The 22,028-nt window shown below is 37.5% G+C and overlaps 3 protein-coding genes and 1 pseudogene across 3 annotated transcripts; 3 read left to right on the forward strand and 1 right to left on the reverse strand.

Annotated features, from left to right (window-relative positions):
• Nucleotides 1-293: 293 nt before the first annotated feature.
• LOC118028483 (multiple C2 domain and transmembrane region protein 7) lies at nt 294-4,981 on the forward strand. The gene is made up of 2 exons (XM_035032074.2): nt 294-323; nt 1,564-4,981. Exon 2 carries the CDS (start codon nt 1,624-1,626, stop codon nt 4,651-4,653), a length of 3,030 nt encoding a protein of 1,009 aa, XP_034887965.1. The 5' UTR covers nt 294-323; nt 1,564-1,623; the 3' UTR covers nt 4,654-4,981.
• Nucleotides 4,982-7,373: 2,392 nt separating this feature from the next.
• On the forward strand, nt 7,374-9,674 carry LOC118028482 (probable phospholipid hydroperoxide glutathione peroxidase). Its single transcript, XM_035032072.2, has 6 exons — nt 7,374-7,670; nt 8,173-8,249; nt 8,521-8,582; nt 8,865-8,983; nt 9,160-9,327; nt 9,437-9,674. The coding sequence occupies exons 1-6, from the start codon at nt 7,413-7,415 to the stop codon at nt 9,467-9,469; spliced, it is 717 nt and encodes a 238-aa protein (XP_034887963.1). The 5' UTR covers nt 7,374-7,412; the 3' UTR covers nt 9,470-9,674.
• A 4,053-nt stretch (nt 9,675-13,727) lies between these two features.
• Nucleotides 13,728-16,144, forward strand: LOC118028481 (acid beta-fructofuranosidase 2, vacuolar). Its single transcript, XM_035032071.2, has one exon. The coding sequence runs from the start codon at nt 14,101-14,103 to the stop codon at nt 16,045-16,047; it is 1,947 nt and encodes a 648-aa protein (XP_034887962.1). The 5' UTR covers nt 13,728-14,100; the 3' UTR covers nt 16,048-16,144.
• Nucleotides 16,145-20,801: 4,657 nt separating this feature from the next.
• LOC118028758 (kiwellin-1-like) lies at nt 20,802-22,004 on the reverse strand (annotated as a pseudogene).
• Between the last annotated feature and the right edge of the window lie 24 nt (nt 22,005-22,028).

A 22,028-nucleotide genomic window follows, 5' to 3' on the forward strand; every position in this document is an offset into this window, starting at 1 on the left:
CACCTTATAGCTGCTGCTGCACCAGTAAGTAGAGAGACACTTGTAGAATCAATTACAGAGAGAAATTAGATATGTTCTCTTTCTCTCTCTAAAGCTGCATTGGTTTGGTTCTCTCTCCTCGTTTCTCGCGCCCAGCCATAACACATGCATCTCTCTCTCTCTCTCTCTCTCTCTCTCTCTATCTATCTATCTATTTCATGGAGGGCCGACTTAAATGCAGCTGCAGGCACCTTCATGATTGCTTGAAAATGTTTGCCATCTTAAGTTTTCTTTCCTTTTTTTTTTTTTTTGTTCTCGCACTGACGAAACCAATTATAAAAAAGGTGAAGCTTTTTCTTTCTCTGTTTCTTTCTCCATTCCTTGTTGTTTTTTTATTGGAAAAAATGAGCTCAAAGAAGCAATCTTTGGCTTTTTATTTTTTCTATTATCAAATTGAATCGTGAAATGTGAATGATGTTCGCTACAATCACTTTTCTGTACTTCTTTTTTAGTTTCGATGAATGAACCAATGCATGAACATGCGTGCTCTTCTTTGATTTCGTGCCTTTTGCTCTTTGATGTATCCATTCCTGTTTGGTTGCCGAGAAAATTGAGTAAAATAGAATGTTATTCATTGAATCTGCCGGTTCAGTTTGATCTGATTTCCATAATAATTTGAAACTCTTAAGAAATGCATGATTTTGAATTTTTTTATTTTATTTTCCTTCTTTTTGTTAGCTAGCTGGGGCCCAAAAGTGTGGAAAACCCTCGTGGCTTCTCTTTTTTTATTGTTTTCTCAAGCCTTTATAATAAATATATTAATATATTATTATTAAATAGAAATATTCATTTGTGATGAAAAAGGTCATGTGTCTTAAGCGTGATTTTTGGATCTTTAATATAAAAGAGTGGACTGACTGATCATATGATAAATAGTTAGCTGGGTACGTACTTGGTTTGATCTTCTTCTTCTATTCTTTTTTTTATTTGAATGTGTTTCGATCTTTTCAGTAGGGAGTCTATCACATGCATCAATTTAATTAAGCATTTGACTTGTGTGCCTTTTCTATTAGAAGTCCTTAGATTTCTTCTTAAGGTCTCAATTTCAGCAAATTTAAGTCAACTACTAGCACTTTCCTAAAGGAATTCTTGAGGGGTTATTAAAGAAAAGGAGTTGTCATTTGCTTAAAAGATAAAAGTACTCTAGTGGTGTTTGCTCCATCCACTTAATTTCCCAGATTCATGGGAAATTAGTGCTATTTTCAGGTAAATAATCTGTTAATTTTCGAATGGTTAGGTTTAATGGTGGAATTAATGAAGCATGTTGAACAAATTAGATGAAAATGTTTTAGAGCCTTCATGATTGAATTGTCCTGGATGGACACGAGCTAAGGTAAATGCTACGTCTACGAGTGTTAGTTCCTGGGATTTTTTGAATGACTGGAGATGGTGTCCTTTCTGCTTGATACAAATCATCCTAATGTTTTCTTTCCTCATTGCATTACTTCCAAAGTACATTTCTTTGATATTTGCAACACTGATGTTTGTTAAAAACAATAATCGTATTTGTTTTCTGCACTGCAGTCTTCTTAAATCTTTTCTAGTTCACAATTTTAACTGAACGAGCCTAGCTGCATCGACGTCATGATGAGCAACCTTAAGCTAGTGGTAGAAGTGGTTAGTGCGCACAATCTTTTGCCCAAAGATGAGCACGGTTCATCCAGTGCCTTTGTAGAGCTCTGCTTTGACGGCCAGAGGTTCCGCACAACCATCAAAGAGAAGGACCCCAATCCTGTGTGGAGTGAGTGTTTCTACTTCAACATCGCTGACCCTTCCAACCTACACTATCTTACTCTTGATGCCCATGTTTACAATAACATCAGAGCTACCAACTCCAGGTACTTCCTTGGTAAGGTTTGCCTCACTGGGAATTCATTTGTACCCTACTCGGATGCTGTTGTGTTGCACTACCCTCTGGAAAAGCGTGGAATTTTCTCCCGTGTAAGAGGAGAGCTTGGCCTGAAAGTTTATATCACTGATGATGCATCCATCAAATCCTCTACCCCACTTCCTGCAGTTGAATCTTTGCCAACAAAGGATACAGGCTTAACACATGCCGTGGCTCCAATGGGAGACCCTATGACGAATACTGTATCTCATAAGAGAGTTGAGAGACACACCTTTCATCATCTTCCTAACCCAAATCACCAGCAACAACAGCATCAGAATCATTCTTCTGCTCCTTCAATCACCCATCATGTACCAAAGTATGTGGCTGATGAGATGAAAGCTGCAGAAACACAGCCTCCAAAGTTAGTTCGAATGCACTCTGCATCATCATCACAACCCGTTGACCATGCCCTTAAAGAGACAAGTCCCTTTCTTGGAGGGGGAAGAGTTGTTGGGGGTCGTGTTATTCGAGGAGACAAGACTGCAAGCACTTATGATCTTGTTGAACGGATGTACTTCCTGTATGTAAGGGTTGTTAAGGCTCGTGATCTTCCTGCCATGGATGTTACAGGAAGTCTCGATCCGTTTGTCGAGGTGAGAGTTGGAAACTACAGAGGAATTACAAAGCACTTTGAGAAAAAGCAAAATCCAGAGTGGAATCAGGTGTTTGCTTTTTCAAGGGAACGGATGCAAGCTTCTGTTTTAGAAGTTGTTATTAAGGACAAGGATCTTGTTAAAGATGACTTTGTAGGCGTCATAAGGTTTGATATCAACGAGGTTCCATTGCGAGTCCCACCAGATAGTCCTCTAGCTCCAGAGTGGTATCGGCTTGAGGACAAGAAGGGAGAGAAGATAAAGGGCGAGCTAATGCTTGCGGTGTGGATTGGAACCCAAGCAGATGAGACCTTTCCTGATGCGTGGCATTCTGATGCAGCTACTACTGTAGATAATACACCGGCTACCTCCACTGTTACACGTTCAAAGGTCTATCATGCACCAAGGTTGTGGTATGTACGTGTTAATGTTGTCGAGGCACAAGACTTGGTCCCATCAGAGAAGACACGTTTCCCTGAAGTGTATGCTAAGGTACAGATCGGAAACCAAGTTTTGAAAACGAAGACATGTCAGGCACGAACTTTTAGTGCGTTATGGAATGAGGATCTTTTATTCGTTGCTGCTGAACCCTTTGAGGACCATCTAGTTCTTTCAGTTGAGGATCGTGTCGGTCCTGGAAAAGATGAGATAATCGGGAGGGTCATCATCCCATTGAGCTCTGTGGAGAAGCGTGCTGATGATCGGATAATTCATTCTCGCTGGTTTAACCTGGAAAAGCCAGTTGCTGTAGATGTAGATCAGTTGAAGAAAGACAAGTTCTCTAGCCGTATTCATCTTCGAGCCTGCTTAGATGGAGGATACCATGTTCTTGATGAGTCAACTCATTACAGAAGTGATCTTTGTCCAACGGCAAAACAGCTTTGGAGGCCTCCGATTGGGATACTGGAACTTGGCGTCTTAAATGCTGTGGGACTCCATCCTATGAAAACACGAGATGGGAGGGGTACAGCAGATACGTACTGTGTTGCAAAGTATGGTCACAAATGGGTCCGGACACGCACCCTTATTGACAACACGTCTCCAAAATACAATGAGCAGTACACATGGGAAGTTTTTGATACAGCTACAGTTCTTACGGTTGGTGTATTTGACAACAGCCAGCTTGGGGAAAAAGGTTCAAATGGAAAGGACCTAAAGATTGGGAAGGTTCGGATTCGCATCTCTACACTTGAAACTGGGCGTGTTTATACGCACTCTTATCCCTTGCTGGTTCTTCATCCTACCGGGGTTAAGAAGATGGGGGAATTGCACTTGGCGATTAGATTTACATGCATATCTTTTGCAAACATGCTTTATCAGTACTCACGACCACTTCTACCCAAAATGCACTATATCAGGCCATTCAATGTGATGCAGCTAGATATGCTCCGCCACCAAGCTGTCAACATAGTGGCATTACGGTTAGGTCGGGCAGAACCTCCTCTTAGGAAAGAAGTGGTGGAGTATATGTCAGACGTGGACTCACACCTCTGGAGCATGCGTCGAAGCAAGGCAAATTTTCTTCGCTTGATGACTGTTTTCTCAGGATTATTTACAGCTGGAAAGTGGTTCGAGGATATTTGCACGTGGAAGAATCCTATCACTACTGTGCTTGTTCATGTGCTCTATCTTATGCTTGCTTGCTTCCCAGAACTTATTCTGCCCACAGTTTTTCTTTACATGTTTCTGATAGGCATTTGGAATTACCGATATCGACCAAGGTACCCTCCCCACATGAACACAAAGATTTCACAGGCTGAGGCAGTGCATCCTGATGAGCTAGATGAGGAATTTGATACATTCCCAACAAGCAGGAGCCCTGAGCTGGTGGGAATGAGGTATGATAGGTTACGAAGTGTTGCTGGAAGGATTCAAACTGTCATAGGCGATATAGCAACCCAAGGGGAGCGATTTCAAGCACTGTTAAGCTGGCGTGATCCACGGGCCACTGCCATCTTTGTTATATTCTGCCTTGTAGCTGCACTGGTTTTGTTTGTGACACCATTGCAGGTCATAGCAGCTTTGGCAGGCTTCTACATGATGAGGCATCCAAGATTTCGCTACAGGACACCATCTGTGCCCATTAACTTCTTTCGAAGGCTTCCTGCTCGGACAGATAGTATGCTGTAAATTGGAATTGGATGCTCGCACTTGCTTTGCAGTTCTTGTTTACAATGGATTGGCTATGAAAGTTGTAATCGCGAAAATAGTTTGCAAATAATCTGTATTTGGCATGTGTGGCCACAGAAAAGTAAAATAAGGAGTTGTTAAATGTAATTTGATTAGCAAAAACTTTGTCCATGTTCTATAGTTTTCTTTCTAGGTTTTCAATTTGATCCGAGATTGTCTGATCTGACGCACCATACTCATATGAAAATGTTTACAGAAGTCGGGGATTAATTATGAATCCAGTCTTACCCTCAGTTTTCTCTATTAAGCTTCAAATACATTGCCTTCCCACCTTTTGTTTTAGGTGCTTAACATTTGCTCGCCCGCTTGATGTCTTCCAGTTTGCTTCACCAACTGCCATATAAACTTCGTCTGATATTCCACCGAACTGCCACGTCTGATTTATAAGTGCTTCCCAGAAGCCGGTTACCGATGCTGGAAGCAATTTGGTGACACAAGCCATTGTCAAAAGCTTAATTTGTAGAAGACAACTCCTGATTTCAACGTCGTTTGCTCATTCCTAATCCAAATGTTAAAAGATTAACGGTTTGTCCGGGGAAGAATAGAGGGGTTGGAAAAGGAGAAGAGGGAAGGGACTCTTACGCGGCAAATGTTTTTAGAAATTGTGTTGTGATCTTTCATGGTGACGGTCTGTTCATAAGAAAACACATCCAGGACAAGGACAAGCATTTCTTTCTTTTTCCTTCTTTGTTTGATAATTATGCTCGTGCATTTTAAAATAAATTCAACAACTCTTCAATAGCGTGCAATCTTTTTCAATGATCAACCCCATTGCATAAGGTCAATATTGATTAATCAGAGCACTTCCACAATCAGTGACGACTGCCAATTTTTGGATTGTAAATCAGGTGGATGTGATCAGCCTGAATCAGTTACAAAGCTGTTTTTGGAGTCTGAATTCTGCTTACAGCCTCCTGGTGACAGTCCAGCAAGAAAATCTGTATTTGATCCAATTTTTTGAACCTTTTACAGCCTATTACCAATATCCATGGCAAATACCTGAGGATCATGGTAAAGATTCAGGGTTCATAGACCAAGAAGAAGCGAGGCAAATGAAGGTGAACGCGGTGGAGAGGCTGAGCAGTATTTCTGCAAGGGAAAGAGAGGATACGAGGAGGTACGTAGTGTATGAAGTCCTGCCTGAGTTGGTGTGTGGTGATTCGAGTTCTCGGTTTGAGGATGCAATTTCCATAACAGTGAACACCTGCTCGAGAGGGTTAGCAGAATGCAGTGAATTTTATATTATCACATCACATAAAATTGGAAAACACCAATGGAATATTCCATCTGTGTTTACGTAAAACTTACATCGGAAAATACAATTCTTCTGGACTTTTCGACGGTATGTCGGTTCTGTCGGTCACTGGATTTTTTTATGGGATCACCGACAGAATATTTGCAACAAAAAACAATAGATTGTACTGCTCTTTTTTTCATCGGTATTTATGTCGACAACCTTCATTATTAACAGACTATTCCGTATGCAAATTTTTTTGTTTTAGTTTAACGTGAGTGTCCGGGCCACGACTAATCCTACAAATCCTGAAGTTAATGACTATGTAAGCCTCCAGTTGTCTTTATATATGCAATCTAGGATTCGAACCTAAGACCACAAATCATTCTTAATTACCGACAAAGTATTTCTTCAAAACTTTACCGATGAAAAAATTCATCGTTAATTTTGTTGAAAATACCAAAATCTTAAATAAGTATTTTATAAAATTATGACCAAATATTTTTGAAGAAATCATCAATAAAATAGTTCAATTTGTTAGTGATCACGTTATAACGTCAATTTTTTTTAATGTGTTGTTTAGTTATTATGATTATAACAACTAAATAATTATATTAAAATTAACCTTAAACTCCCAACAACAACAAATTTCCATTAAAATTAAAATGATTTTCATGTAAAAAAATATATTAAAATTCATTCCATGCACATAATAATTATATTAAAATGAGTTTCATATACAATGAATTCCATACACAAATATTCCAAACAACAGATTAAAATTTCTATAAAGGTTGTGGTGGGAGGAAAATATCCTGAACCTAACCTAGAAGCTCCAAAAGGAGGAGAAAAATATTATTATTATTATTATTATTATTATTATTATTAAAAAAAATTAAAAAACCACATTTATAGTTTTATTCAAAACTCCATTCTCCTTAATCGTGTATGTTAATTAATCATACATCATGTTGCTGGAACATCACACAACACAATGAACCCGGATTTTATTTTTTTTTTCCCACTGGGATGCAAAGTCACAATCTTGACCGTCCCATAACCTCAAATTTGATTCAAACCTGAAACGTGGCTTAAAACCTTTCCACGTGTAGTCATCTCCACCCACAGCGTGTTAATCTTTCCACGTGTAGTAAAATCCACCCACAGCGTGTTTACATTGAAGATGCTCTGCAGCACAGTTAGCCACGTGTTTCTTAAAATTTTGATTTTTTTTAAATTAAAATTAGTTATTTTAGATATTTTTAAATAGTTGTTATTATTAAAAATAAAAAAAATATTATTTAAACATTTTTTTTTAATAAAAAAAATTAAAGAATAACTATTAGCCAGTAATAAAAAAAAAAATACATTTGCATCTTCATTATCCACATATATAACATAACCCCATTGCTGCTATTTGGCCATCAAAATCCAAAGATCGTCCATTTCTATTGGGACGCATTCCATGCTCGCTTCTCGCTCTCGCATTCTCTCTCAAAAATATCTCAACTTTGCATCGTTATCTGCTTCTGTTTTATTATCAAAACAGTCATCTTTCAATTCCAAGCAAACCCTCTTGCCATCTTTGCATAACTCGCTAGTTTCTTTACATTCTCAGTCAATCAAAGCAGGGGTTTCAAGGCGTTTATTGGGTTCTGTAAGATTCAATCATTCAATGGCTAGCCAATCCAGTCCTCAATCTGCTCATGATTTCACTGTTAAGGTAGCTTTTTCTGTGTTAATTATGGTTTTTTTTCCTTTTAGTTTTTGTCTATAAAGTTGCTTGCTTTATGCTGATCTTGAGGTTCGGGTAACGTAACTTTCTTGGTTCTGGGTTGTGTTTGTGTGATTTGAACGGTGCTTAATTGTAGTCTGATCAATTTTTTTTGGCTGCTGGAAAAATTTTTTTTGGCTGCTGGAAATTGAGAGGATTACTGTAATTGTTATTAAGAAAAAATGAGGCCTAGGTTGGTTTGTACGCAAGGAAGGTTCTTTTTTTTTTTTTTTATTTAAGGTTGCTGAGGTGGTAAGAACTTGTGTAATTTGTTGGTGTTAAAGAATATGGAGGGTGTCTTTTAATTTTGTTCCTTTTGAGCTTTTCAATCTGTGTATGCTCTAGTTTTTTGACATTTCTGTTGCTGTTGGACCATCGAATGTGTTATCTTTGATTCTTATGTCCGACGTATCTATATCTCTCCTATGCTTTTGCTCTATCTTGATTGTAGGATGCTAAGGGAAATGATGTTGACCTCAGCATTTATAAGGGGAAGGTCCTCTTGATTGTCAATGTTGCTTCACAATGGTAATTCATTTCCCTACTTTTCATTTGTCCTCGATGGGAAGAGATTGAAGGGTTTTCTGGCTCTTATTACCTTTTTATTAAAGAGACGCTCCTTGACATAGTTCCAATCAAAATCCTTACTGTTGCAACATCAGTGTTAGTCGGTGGGTTCACTCACGGATTCACTTTGCTGAAATCCTGTCGCAAAACAAGAGTGCACGAATGTAAACTCATTTAAGTTTGGAAATAAGGAGTCCACTGTTTACTTCTATGACCTTTAATTTTGATGCAGTGGCTTGACCGATTCAAACTACACGGAGCTGACCCAGCTATATGCAAAATACAAGGATCAAGGTCAGATTCTATCTTGTTTTGTATTGTGGCACTTAAGTTTGTAGACTTGCAAGTTTTTTTTCATAAGTTAGCTTCTGCTTAGGAACCAATGAACCCCTATTAGTGTGTACTAGATGGGTTAGTATATGGGTTTGCCTTTATCTTTGGATGGCTTCTATATGTTTCCTTGTGAAGTTCAATTGGGAATCAAATTGCTTGACATGGCTAATCATTTCAAGTCATTGCCATTTTTTGCTGTATGGCTGTTCTTTTCTCTGATTGCTTGCCTTTGTACTGATGCAGGTTTGGAGATTCTGGCTTTTCCGTGCAATCAATTTGGATCTCAGGAGCCTGGGAGCAGTGAAGAGATTGTGGAGTTTGCTTGCACTCGCTTTAAGGCTGAATATCCCATATTTGATAAGGTAAGCTAACTCTTGCCATTTTACAGCCACATGAAAATGGATTTCTTAATTTGTAATCAGTTTTCTTTCTGACATGGCTGCCAAAAATTTTCCACCTGGTAATGTTCGTGTCTTTGGTGAAAATTGTCAATGAATCAAAGTTCACTTTCTTAAGAAGCGTGTTATTCTTGGTATAGGTTGAAGTGAATGGTAACAACGCTGCTCCAATTTACAAATACTTGAAGTCTAGCAAGGGTGGACTCTTTGGGGACAACATTAAATGGAATTTTTCCAAGTTCCTGGTAGATAAAGAAGGCAAAGTTGTGGATCGTTATGCTCCCACTACCTCCCCTCTTAGCATTGAGGTAAAATTTGGTTCTGGTATTTCATTCCCCATATTCAGCGACTACATTTGATTTCAGATGTCTGATTAGTAACTTATATGATCCTGGTCAATATCGTTACTCTCTGCAGAAAGAGGTGAAGAAACTTTTGGGGATTGCTTAATTGCTCAATGCTTGGTTTGCTTAATCGGCTATGGAAAAAATAAAAGAGTACGCTGCACTACTATGAATAAACACCATGTAGTTGATGCTGGGGGTGTATTTATCTGGTCTTTTTCACTTTTGTGAGCTTGTTAAGACATGAATTATAGTTAATCTTCAGAATTCAGTTTCCAACTTTATACTAATAATCTTGTGTTCGCTTTAAATCTTCATCGTGGATTATATGCTCTTCTTTTTGAAAATGAATAAGCCTGTCTGCATCGTAGGATGTGTTTTGGCTTATTGATGTACCACTCTCATCTTCCTAATCTGAATGCGGCATCTTGGAAAGAAAAATGCACAAGATATGTTTTTTTTTTTTTTTTTAAAAAAAAAGGTAATGTCTTTTCATTATTATTTCGTATCTTTAATTTTTTTTATATTGATTTAAATTGCAAAAAAATTTCTATATGCAATAACCAACGGAGCTAAAGAAAAAAAAAAAAATTATACTAACAATTATACTTTTTCTACGTCTTCTTCACCACCATTATTAAAAAATATTGTAAATGTTCACTTGTAAAATATCTTAGCCAGAACAAACAACCCTAGAGTCAATCTAAAGTACCAAAGCTATGAGGTGTCCAGGTCCTTGTGCCGTAGTTGATCCTTTGTTGGAAGTGGCCGACAAATTACTTCTTTAATTTTATTACATGCCAAACTGAGTTGTGATCAAGCTTGCATGTCGTGAACATCATGAGCAATAGTTATATGAAAGCAGTAAAACTAAAAGAAAAAAGAAAAAGAAAAAAAGCAAAATTTGCCACAGCTTGTCCTGGTTTAGAGTTCCATTGTTTCTCTCAAGTTTTAAAATTATTTTTGTATTATTTTTTCATATTTGTTCGCTACTATAATTTTTAAAATTGAAGAGAAAGATATGAAAATTACTTGGAAAATAAACAATAAAGCTACAGGTGCGAGCAATATTCAAAAGATCCTTGATCTGAACTATCCAAATAAATTCAGATAAAAAGTTCTTAAAAGTTTCATATTATTAACTGAAATTTATTTCAAATAATTTGTGCACTGTGAAAAATCAGATTATCCAAATCATATTATAAACTGGATTGTATTTTATTAATTTTCCTTGAATTTTATTTTGGTTAGATAATTGTCATTTACATTTTAAATATAAAAAAATCCGAGTAATTCTAGTTATATGAATTATCCAAAATACTTTATCAAAAAAAAAAAAAGGGAAAGAAAAAACTAACTTAAATTGAATAAATGAAAATAAAATAAAGTATAACTTTTTTTTCATTCAAATTTATTGATCCAAGGCTCATCCCTAAAGACTAACAAAAGACAATGAAAACTAGACGTAGGGCATATATTATTTTTTCATCAATTTTCTAGCACATTACCGAAATTATATAATTTGATATGACGTGTCCCTCCCCCCTAAACACTACCCTTTTTCTCCCATCACCCTGCAAAATGTAAATGTTTGGTTTATGAATAAGAGTTACAACGTTGGTGAAGTAAGTATGAGTACTGGCAACAATAGTCTGATTGGTGATCAAAGTAGTGTGGGTGCTAGCAACAACAGTTTGATCATTAATTTGGGTAATGGTTGTATTTGTGTCTAATGCCTCTTTTTTGTTCTGATATTGTCATAACTAGAGTGAATTTTTGTTTTTGATGGGTACAATTTGTGTTTTTGGTATTGGATAAGTCTTATATAAGATTGTAGATTTTGATAAGATTTCTTAGTTTGTAAATTTCCAGGTTAATTGATGTTATGTTATCGGTTTTTCTAGGCTTGAAAATCAATCCTTAAATTAAGGGATCAGCCTTCTTTTGAAGTTTGTTGCAATGTGGTCATATTCATAGTATTAGCCCTTTTTTCATTATTATTATTAAATATGGACGTCCGAGTCAGCTTGCGTGTATCTCGATTAATCTCATAAGTTTTAAAGTTAACGAACATGTAAATCTCCAGTGGTCCTAAATTTTATGGGACTTGGACTGATGACCTTTAAAGAACAAATTTAGAATATAATCATAATATTGGCTTTTGAATTAATTGAATGAAGTCATTATTTTAATTTATATGATATAATTATTTTATTACAAATTGCTCTTATCTGGATAAAATCCAGGATGTAATGCATGTCCTCCCACTTTGAGCAAATATTTTGATTATCTAAAAATATTTTGCTTTTATATTCAATCCTACCCTAACCATACTCAATTTTAGGCTTTGTAACTCAACAACCACCAATATGCAGCTTCAAAACACATGTTCTGGAAAGCTCATCTAGGTTCAAAATAAAACCATTAGGGTTTGATTCAATTTTAGGCTTTTAATTTTTTTTTTCTGACGTTAGTTTTTTTTAATATATTTATCCTGTTGTTGTCTTTTCAGAAATCATCCTTTTCGGTTTTTTTTTTCTTTTTAAATGAAACTATGTTCATTTCTTATTGCTCTATAATGTAATTCATTAATGCATGCCAATATTTACTTGCATGTGTCCACATTAGATTTACTGCAAGAGCAAGTATTCTTCAATTAATTGTCGATTGTTCTAAAAAATTAACTTAATGAAATACAGATATATGTCCCATAAATTATTTTAATTCAAATTTAACGTCATAAAGTCTGACCAGGAGAACCAAAGGAGAGAAGGCTAGACAATGCACATAAAGTCCTCAAATCTTTAGTTCAATCAGCTAAAAATTTGATGAAAATGGTGAATTTTTCAGAATAGTGAACCAACTTGTACAATTCAACACGGAGCTAAACCATCATTCGGCCCCCTTTCTTTTTATCTCTGGTCCTAGGAAAAAAAAAAAAAACCCTCTGAATTTTATGCTTGCTCGCATATAAGTAAAAAATCACAACAATATATCTTGCTGCATTAACACCTGTGAAGCTTTTAGATTTTACCGAAGTCTGGTTGATTTAGCCCGTTTATTTAGCATCTGAAGATTGAAATTCTAATTTTAATGAGAACTGTGCAAGATAGTATTCTAATCTTTCTCCCATGTTCCCTAGATTGACGTACGTGAATGGTGAGAATCCGTCTCCACTGTATACAAGTTCTTAAAGTTGGGAAAATGGGGAATTTTTGGTGATGATATTCAGTGGAACTTCGCCAAGTTCCCTGTCAGCAAGGATTGCCAAGTTGCCGATCGTTTCTACCACCACCTCTCAGTCTTGAGGTAATAGAAAAACTCGCTTATATATAGAAACGTGTTTGGATCTCTAGTTTATCTCAGTTATGCTGGCTTCTGTTGGTTTGTAGCGGGAAATCTCAATCCTTTTGATGTAATTGCAGCGTGACATAAAGAAACTGAGAGAGTTATATTTTAATGCACAAACCATTTAGCGTTGAATCTAGTAAAGTAACTCAGAATCAAGATACATAGTTGAGTCCAGAACCAGGCTGGTTGATTTTTTGCTGAGTCCAGAACCAGGCTGGTTGATTTTTTGCATGATTTTTCTCTGTTTGGAAGGTTTTGTGCAACAGCTTATTTTCATACAAGGGGATGACAATTAGTTTTCTGAATCCTTTATAAATACCTGTCATTTCTATGAATTTTAAAACGAGGAGTAAATAAGAGGGAAGGTTAGGAAAACACTTACACATACATCATCATCATGCTTGAGAGTTTTATGAAATTTATCAGCTTTCCATCACCTTGTCTTTCTCACAGAGCCTATTCTTTAATGGATAGGGGAAGGTTATACGCTTGCTCGTTCTGGTGCTTCATGTCTTCCTCTAACCTTCCATGATGATCATGAAGGCATTCCCTGCTGTCTCTCACTTTGCAGTACTGGATACTTGATATTCCAAGCATCAACAGGCTTGTTCAGCCACTATCCAAACCACTCTTAATGCAAGAACTGTGTAATTGTTACTTTGTGCCCAAATTTTAATATCCTCTCAAGGATCCCAATATTTTAGGTGCTGCTATGTCTAGGGATGAACTGCACAATCAAACGTTGAGCCCAGTCAGACTTGGAGCCCCATTTTCTGATCACCCATCATACTGATGTTTCTGTAAAAATCTTTTTTTCTAAGGAATCATTCAAGATTCCAAGTACTCCTAAACCATCATTTCTTTTGATGAGGTTGTGATGCTCGTTTACGACCCTCCGTTTCCCATCTGTATTTGACATTTTTCTAGGGGTATGGAACTCCTGTTTATGAGCTAGCCCAGATGATGACAGCCATGAATAAATAAATATAAATATATATGGAATGATGCAGATCCTTCATCTTGCCTAGTTATCCGGCATTAATTTCAAAACCCCAATTTACAACTCCAAATTAGTCAAGTTACATTAGGCTAATCTGATCATAAAACGTTGGCAGACGGACAGTGAATACTCATATGCCCTATTTATAGTTCTCTACTCACTGAAACAGTTCATGTAAAGAAACAAACGGTTACACCCAGGCCAGATTATTTTTACAGCAGAAAAAACTGACCCTCCATTGAAAAAACCCTATACATAGCACTACTTGATAATCTATTTTACACCCAAACTAATTCCGCTTGTTAATCGGTCCCTTTTTTCTCTTTCTTTGCATAAATTTTCTACCCAAAATCATCTTCTTTCTTTTTCATCTACGCCTAACATACATGGCAGACACAAGTCCATTGCTTCCATTTTCCCATTCTGTGGACCCTGGTTCCACCTGTAGTTCTATTAGATGGAGATCCAGGAAAGTACTTCTCCTGGTATTTTCTGGTTTGTTTCTTGTTCCTTTAATTGTATCTATAGCTAGTAATGACAACGGATTCAAACAACATGTCCAATATTTACAAGAAGATGATCAAAATGTATCTTTGTCTCCGCCCAAAGAAACGACAAGACCGCAAATGTTGAGGCCAGGATCACGGGGGGTGTCAGCTGGTGTGTCAGAGAAGGCCAACGTGAATTTGAAGGGTGCACAAGTGAAGGGTTATCCTCGGAACGATAGCATGTTATCATGGCAAAGAACTTCTTTCCATTTTCAACCTGAAAAGAATTGGATGAATGATCCTAACGGTCCTCTGTATTACAAGGGCTGGTACCACTTTTTCTACCAGCACAATCCACATGCTGCAGTCTGGGGTGACATTGTTTGGGGCCATGCTGTATCAAGAGATCTAATCAACTGGTTCCACCTCCCCTTGGCAATTGTTGCCGATGAATGGTTCGATATAAATGGTGTATGGACTGGCTCGGCGACTATTCTTCCTAATGGTAAAATTGCCATGCTATACACAGGATCCACTAACGAGTCAGTACAGGTACAAAATCTTGCCTATCCAGCTGATCACAATGATCCTCTCCTCCTTAAGTGGGTCAAGTACTCTGGCAATCCAGTTTTCGTCTCACCACCAGGCATTGATCCCAATGACTTCCGTGACCCGACAACAGCTTGGTACACTTCTGAAGGGAAGTGGCGCATCACAATAGGGTCAAAAGCTAACGATACTGGCATAGCTTTAGTCTATGATACTGAAGACTTCATAAATTTTAAGTTAAGTGGGGTACTTCATGGTGTCCCTGGAACTGGAATGTGGGAGTGCGTGGATTTTTACCCTGTGTCGAAAACAGGTCAAAATGGATTGGATACATCGGCTAATGGTCCTCATGTGAAGCATGTGGTGAAGACAAGCCTAGATGATGTTAGGAAGGATTACTATGCTCTTGGGACATATGATGACAAGACTGGAAAATGGTATCCAGATAATCCAGAAATTGATGTTGGTATCGGAATTATGCTCGATTATGGTATGTTCTATGCCTCCAAGACCTTTTATGATCAAGATAAAGGAAGAAGAGTGTTGTGGGGTTGGGTTGCAGAGTCTGATACTGAAGCTGATGATGTAAGGAAAGGATGGGCATCTCTTCAGGGCATTCCAAGGACTGTTCTGTTGGATACAAAGACTTGTAGCAATCTGCTTCAATGGCCAGTAGAAGAGGTAGAGAGGTTAAGACTAAAAGGCAAGGAATTCAACAACATAGAGGTTAAGGCAGGGTCGGTTATGCCGCTTGAACTTGACGGTGCCACACAACTAGACATTGCTGCTGAGTTTGAGTTGGACAAGAAGGCCTTAGATAGCACAGCTGAATCCAATGTGGACTTCAGCTGCAGCACCAGTGGTGGGGCTGCTCAACGTGGTGCATTAGGACCGTTTGGTCTTCTGGTTCTTGCAGATGACAGCCTAGCTGAGCACACTTCTGTATACTTCTATGTTGCTAAAGGAAATAATGGCACCCACAAAACTTTCTTCTGCACTGACCAGTCAAGGTCTTCTGTGGCAAATGACGTTAAGAAAGAAATTTATGGAAGTTATGTTCCAGTTTTAGAGGGTGAAAAATTATCTGTAAGGATACTGGTGGATCATTCGATAGTCGAAAGTTTTGCTCAAGGTGGTCGGACAGTTATCACATCACGGGTTTATCCAACAAGGGCAATCTATGGTGCTGCTAGGCTTTTTCTATTCAACAACGCCATTGAGGCTACCGTCACTTCCTCACTCAAGATATGGCAAATGAATTCTGCATTTATACGTCCTTATTCTAACGAACAGTAGCTGCCACCTTTAGTCTACCTAATTTGCATCCATTTGTACCAAAGTTTTGTTTTCTTTGTGATGCTTTTTACCCAAATTTTGAATAAGATTCCTTCTTTTTTTTCCTATCAAAGAGAAAGGTAAAGTGTGTTGACCAAGAATGACTCTAGAAGCAAAATAAAATCTCAGTAGAATCTAAGTTTGTTATTCAGTTAGTAGAGTTTGTTTCTTGTTGCTAGTCTAAAGGCTATTTTCATTCCATGTAACAGAAAATCATATCTCCTAGGAGAATATCTTGCAATTCTGTTTTTCCTTATTGCATAAATAATCGTATTGAAATTCAATAAAGAATATGTTTTGCTGCAACTACAATTTATAGCTTTTGTTTTCTCTTCAAAATATACAACAAATTGGTATCAGAGCTGATTTTCTTGAGGGACTTGTGAGATTGAGAGATCCTAAACACAACCTTCAAACACTTGAGAGATTGAGAGAGCCTAAACACAGCCTTCAAATACTTTTCATCTAAACACAATACATCCAGTATGAACACAGAAATGCCATTTACTGCAGTTGCACCTCCAGTATTTGATGGGATCAATTATCAAGTATGGGCTGTTAGAATGGAAGCCTATCTTGATGTTAATGATCTATGGGAAGCAGTTGAACAATTATATGAAGTGCCAACTCTGTCAGACAATCCAACAGTTGCACAAATCAAAAATCACAAAGAGAAGAAGCAGAGAACATCGAAAGCAAAAGCAACTTTGTTTGCAGCAGTCTCACCCACCATTTTCTACAGAATAATGACTCTCAAAACAGCAAAGGAAATCTGGGATTTTCTGAAAGGAGAATATGAAGGAAATGAGAGAATCAAAGGGATGAAAGTGCTAAACTTAATCCGAGAGTTTGAGTTACAAAAGATGAAAGAATCAGAAACAATCAAGGAATATTTCTAACAAACTTCTCAGGCATTGTTAACAATGTAAGACTTCTTGGCACTGATTTTTCTGATTCTAGAATAGTTCAAAAAATTCTAGTAACAATTTTCAGAGAAGTTTGAGACAACAATCTCATCTTTAGAAAATTCTAAAGATCTGTCAAGCATTACCTTGGCTGAGTTGTTGAATGCACTACAAGCACAAGAGCAAAGGAGGCTGATGAGGCAAGAAACATCTGTAGAGGGTGCATTCTTTATCAAATCTCAAAACAATCGTGATGGTAAGAACAGAAAAAAACAAAACAGCAAGTTTGGAGGTTCTGCATTCAACACCAGAAACAACAAAACCAGCAATATTCAAAGCTTTCCTCCCTACCCTCACTGCAAAAAAAACAATCATCCTCAGAATAAATGCTGGTGGAGTCCTAATGCACGTTGTTTTAAGTGTGGTCAGTTAGGGCACATGGAAAAGATATGCAAGACTCAACAACAACAAACTGAAGCCAAAGTTGCCGATGATCAACATCAGGAGGAGCATTTGTTTGTGGTATCATGTTTAGCCACAAATAAACTCACAGAAAATTGGCTCATTGACAACGGCTGTACAAATCACATGACTCATGATGGAAAGCTCTTCACAGAGCTTGATAGAAATATTATTTCCAAAGTCAAGATTGGAAATGGAACTCATTTGAAAGTAGAAGGCAAAGGAACAGTAGCCATTGAAACACACTCAGGTTTTAAATTAATTTCAGATGTACTATATGTTCCTGAAATTAATCAAAACTTGTTAAGTGTTTCCCAGTTGCTAGACAAAGGCTATAAAGTGTTGTTTGAAGATAAAAGTTGTGTGATTGAAGATGCTGAGGGCATAGAAGTCTTCAATATTCAAGTGAAAGGCAAGAGTTTTGTGCTGGATTTTAAAGAAGAGCAGGTTGCTGTACACAAGGAAGTCAATAATTCATTACTTTGGCACAAGAGAATGGGGCATTATCGTTATGAAGCATTATTTTTCATGGAAAAGAACAACATGGTGAAAGGCTTGCCCAAATTAGAGAAAGATCTTCCAACATGTGTTGCCTGTCAATATGGAAAGCTGTCAAGACTTCCATTTCAACAAAGCAAAGCCTGGAGAGCTACACAGAAGTTGCAACTAATTCACACAGATGTTGGAGGACCAATGAGCACATCATCTCTAAATGGCAGTAAGTACTATGTTGCCTTTATTGATGATTATTCCAGAATGTGTTGGATTTACTTTATGAAATTCAAAGCTGAAGTTGCCAGCATATTTGGAAAGTTCAAAGCATGGATTGAAACTCAAAGCAACTGCAAAATTCAGGTAATCAGATCCGATAATGGAACTGAATACACTTCTGAAAAATTTAACAGATTTTGTGAAGATGCAGGCATTGAACACCAACTTACAGCACCATATTCTCCACAACAAAATGGTGTTGTGGAAAGAAAAAACAGAACAGTGATGGAGATGACGAGATGCTTGTTACATGATAAGGGATTGCCTAAGAAATTCTGGGCTGAGGCAGCTAATACATCAGTATTCTTGTTGAATAGATTGCCAACAAAAGCCCTGCAGACAAGGACTCCGTTTGAAGCCTGGTTTGGCTACAAACCAAAGCTAATTAATCTGAAGATATTTGGTTGTTTATGTTTCTCTTATATTCATCAAAATAGGAGAGACAAACTGGACAAGAAGGCTGAAGCTGGGATTTTTATAGGCTACAGTGTTATTGCAAAAGCCTACAGAATCTATATACCTCAAAGAAACAAAGTGATCATCAGCAGGGATGTTCAGTTTTTCGAATCTGACAACTGGGATTGGAAAGATGAGAAGCAGATTGAAGATCAAAATCAGAAGAATGACATAGATGATGTACCTATGAGAGGAACCAGAACTCTTGTTGACATTTATCAAAGATGCAATGTTGCTGCAATAGAACCTGCAAATTATAAAGAAGTTGCAACTGATCAGAAATGGTTAGATGCAATGAAGGAGGAGCTAAAGATGATTGAAAAGAATCAAACGTAGGAATTGGTGGACAGACCTCAACACAAAAAAGCCATAGGAGTCAAATGGATTTTCAGGACCAAATTGAATTCTGATGGTTCTGTGAATAAATACAAGGCAAGGCTGGTTGTCAAGGGATATGCTCAGATGTTTGGGGTGGATTTCTCTGAAACATTCGCTCCAGTTGCAAGGATGGATACAATAAGGATGTTGCTGGCACTTGCTGCACAAAAAGGCTGGACTTTACATCAAATGGATGTAAAGTCAGCTTTTTTGAATGGTTACCTGGAGGAAGAAATCTTTATTGAACAACCTGAAGGTTTTTCTATTGCAGGAAAAGAGAATCAGGTATATCAACTTAAAAAAGCCTTATATGGCTTAAAGCAGGCTCCAAGAAGTTGGTACAGCAGGATTGATGCTTACTTGCAGAACTTAGGCTTTATAAGAAGTCTAAGTGAATCTTCTCTTTATGTAAAAGGAGTTGAAGAACAGTTACTTGTTATATCTCTTTATGTTGACGATTTGCTGATAACAGGAAGTTGTAGAGAGCAAATTGACAAATTTAAAGAAGAGATGAAGTCTGTTTTTGAAATGACAGACCTTGGAGGGATGACATTCTTTCTTGGCATGCAAATATTTCAAACACAAAATGAAATATTTTTGTGTCAGCACAAATATGCAAAGGAAATTCTCCAGAAGTTCAACATGGATCAATGCAAGCCAACTACAACACCAATGAATCAAAAGGAGAGGTTCTGCAAGGAAGATGGAGCTGTAAAAGTGGATGAAAAGCTATATAGAAGTCTAATAGGTTGTCTAATGTATTTGACAGCAACCAGACCAGACATCATGCATGTTGTAAGTCTATTATCTAGATATATGCATTGTGCAAGTGAAATTCATTTTCAAGCAGCAAAGAGAATTCTCAGATACATAAAAGGCACAGCTGATTATGGGATCAAATTCAGTCAAGTTGGAGAATTCAATCTTCATGGTTACTCTGATAGTGACTGGGCAGGAAATATTGATGACATGAGAAGCACCTCTGGTTATTGCTTCAGTTTTGGTTCAGGTGTCTTTTCTTGGAGCTCAAAGAAACAAGAAATTATTGCCCAATCTACAGCAGAAGCTGAATACGTTGCTGCCACTGCCTCTGCAAACCAAGCAGTTTGGATCAGGAAACTATTGGCAGATTTGAATCTGAAGCAAAATGAAAGCACACAACTGTTTGTGGACAGCCAAGCTGCAATATCAATCTCAAATAATCCAGTATTTCATGGCAGGACAAAACATTTCAAGATTAAATTTTTCTTTCTTAGAGAAGTTCAACAAGAAGGAGAAGTAAAGCTGCTTTACTGCAAAACAGAGGAACAACATGCAGACATCTTAACAAAAGCACTTCCTAAGCTCAAGTTTGAGTATTTAAGACAGAAGTTGGGAGTTTGCAGCTTCAGAGTCAAGGAGGAGAATTGTTGACCAAGAATGACTCTAGAAGCAAAATAAAATCTCAACAGAATCTAAGTTTGTTATTCAGTTAGTAGAGTTTGTTTCTTGTTGCTAGTCTAAAGGCTATTTTCATTCCATGTAACAGAAAATCAGATCTCCTAGGAGAATATCTTACAATCTGTTTTTTCTTATTGCATAAATAATCGTATTGAAATTCAATAAAGAATATGTTCTGCTGCAACTACAATTTATAGCTTTTGTTTTCTCTTCAAAATATACAACAAAGTGTATTAGGATTATCTTCAATTGGTTCCTTTTTCTTTTTTAACCTCTATCCAAACAAAATCTTAGAATCACTATTGTTATCATTTCATGATAAGCTTATTAACACCAACATCATCCTTTCAACCAAAAGTATGAAAAGTTGGAAACACAACAACACTGTCTTGCAGCAGAACACAAGAAAGAAAGCAAATGGAAATCAAGCATCAGACCAGGTGACATCCATCCATCCCCATTCCTTGTCTTTCTCATTTACTCCTAATGCTTTCCAAACAGCTTTTGAGGCATCTACAATATTATTTGGGCAGGGTGGCTGGTAACCATGTTCACCATCACATCCCATAGTAGAGTCACAATGATCGACCACCAACGCCTTCACGCTTCTTCCGTTTCCATTAATGGTGATATGGTGGTGGCACCTCTTCTTGTTGCCGAACCATCCTGTTGACAGTGCCACCACAGGAGTGTCGTCGTCTTGATACCTACCATCACATTCTGATGGTCCACCCCCATCGCCACCCTCCTCAAAACTGTTTATTGTTAAAATTCCCTTTGTATGCGCGGACACGGGTGGCGAACACTTGTAGGTGGTGTAAAATTTTCCTTCGTTCACAGCATTCTGCGCCATTATCCTGGTTACACTCATTTTCAGGGGCTTCTTTCCTTTCACTTTGCCACTTGGCTTGCACTTTTGTGCTTCAACCAATGCACTAGCTGTGACAAGGAGCACAAAGAGGACTAGAAGATACGTAAGAGTTGGGTAAACTTGCTTCAGAATGTCTTCCTGCAGTGATGCTGATTATTAGTGGTGTCCAGAATGTGCACAACTTAGAAAATAAATAGACAGAGGGGGTGCTGAAGGACAAATACTCGGGCGGAACCTACCCAAGACTGCCTCTTAATTGTGATTAGGAGATTTTACGATGCACGTAAACACTGTTACTCTCGCGGTGGAAAACCAAAAACACCTGGGTTGATGCGAGACTTGCATCGTGGCATCACGTGATTATTCAACATGTTTTGCCATTTGGTTCTACCGTTTCAGATTCTTTTGTTGTTTATGATGATTCCTAGGAAGATTCACTGGCGTTCAGAACTTCAAAATCTCGTCTAGACACGCTCTTTCTTAATTCTAGGACAACTAGATCTGTAACATTTCCATCGTTATATTTAACATCTTCGTGATGATCTCCATTAATTGTTCTTTACAGGCTTGCAGCAGATCCAAGATACTATACTATCAATACATCTTCCTCCCCGAGCAGTTATCTCAGAGTCCATGAATAATTCAGATCAGCAGTACAG

This window comes from Populus alba, chromosome 3 (assembly GCF_005239225.2).
Source record: "Populus alba chromosome 3, ASM523922v2, whole genome shotgun sequence".
Taxonomy (NCBI): Eukaryota; Viridiplantae; Streptophyta; class Magnoliopsida; order Malpighiales; family Salicaceae; genus Populus; species Populus alba.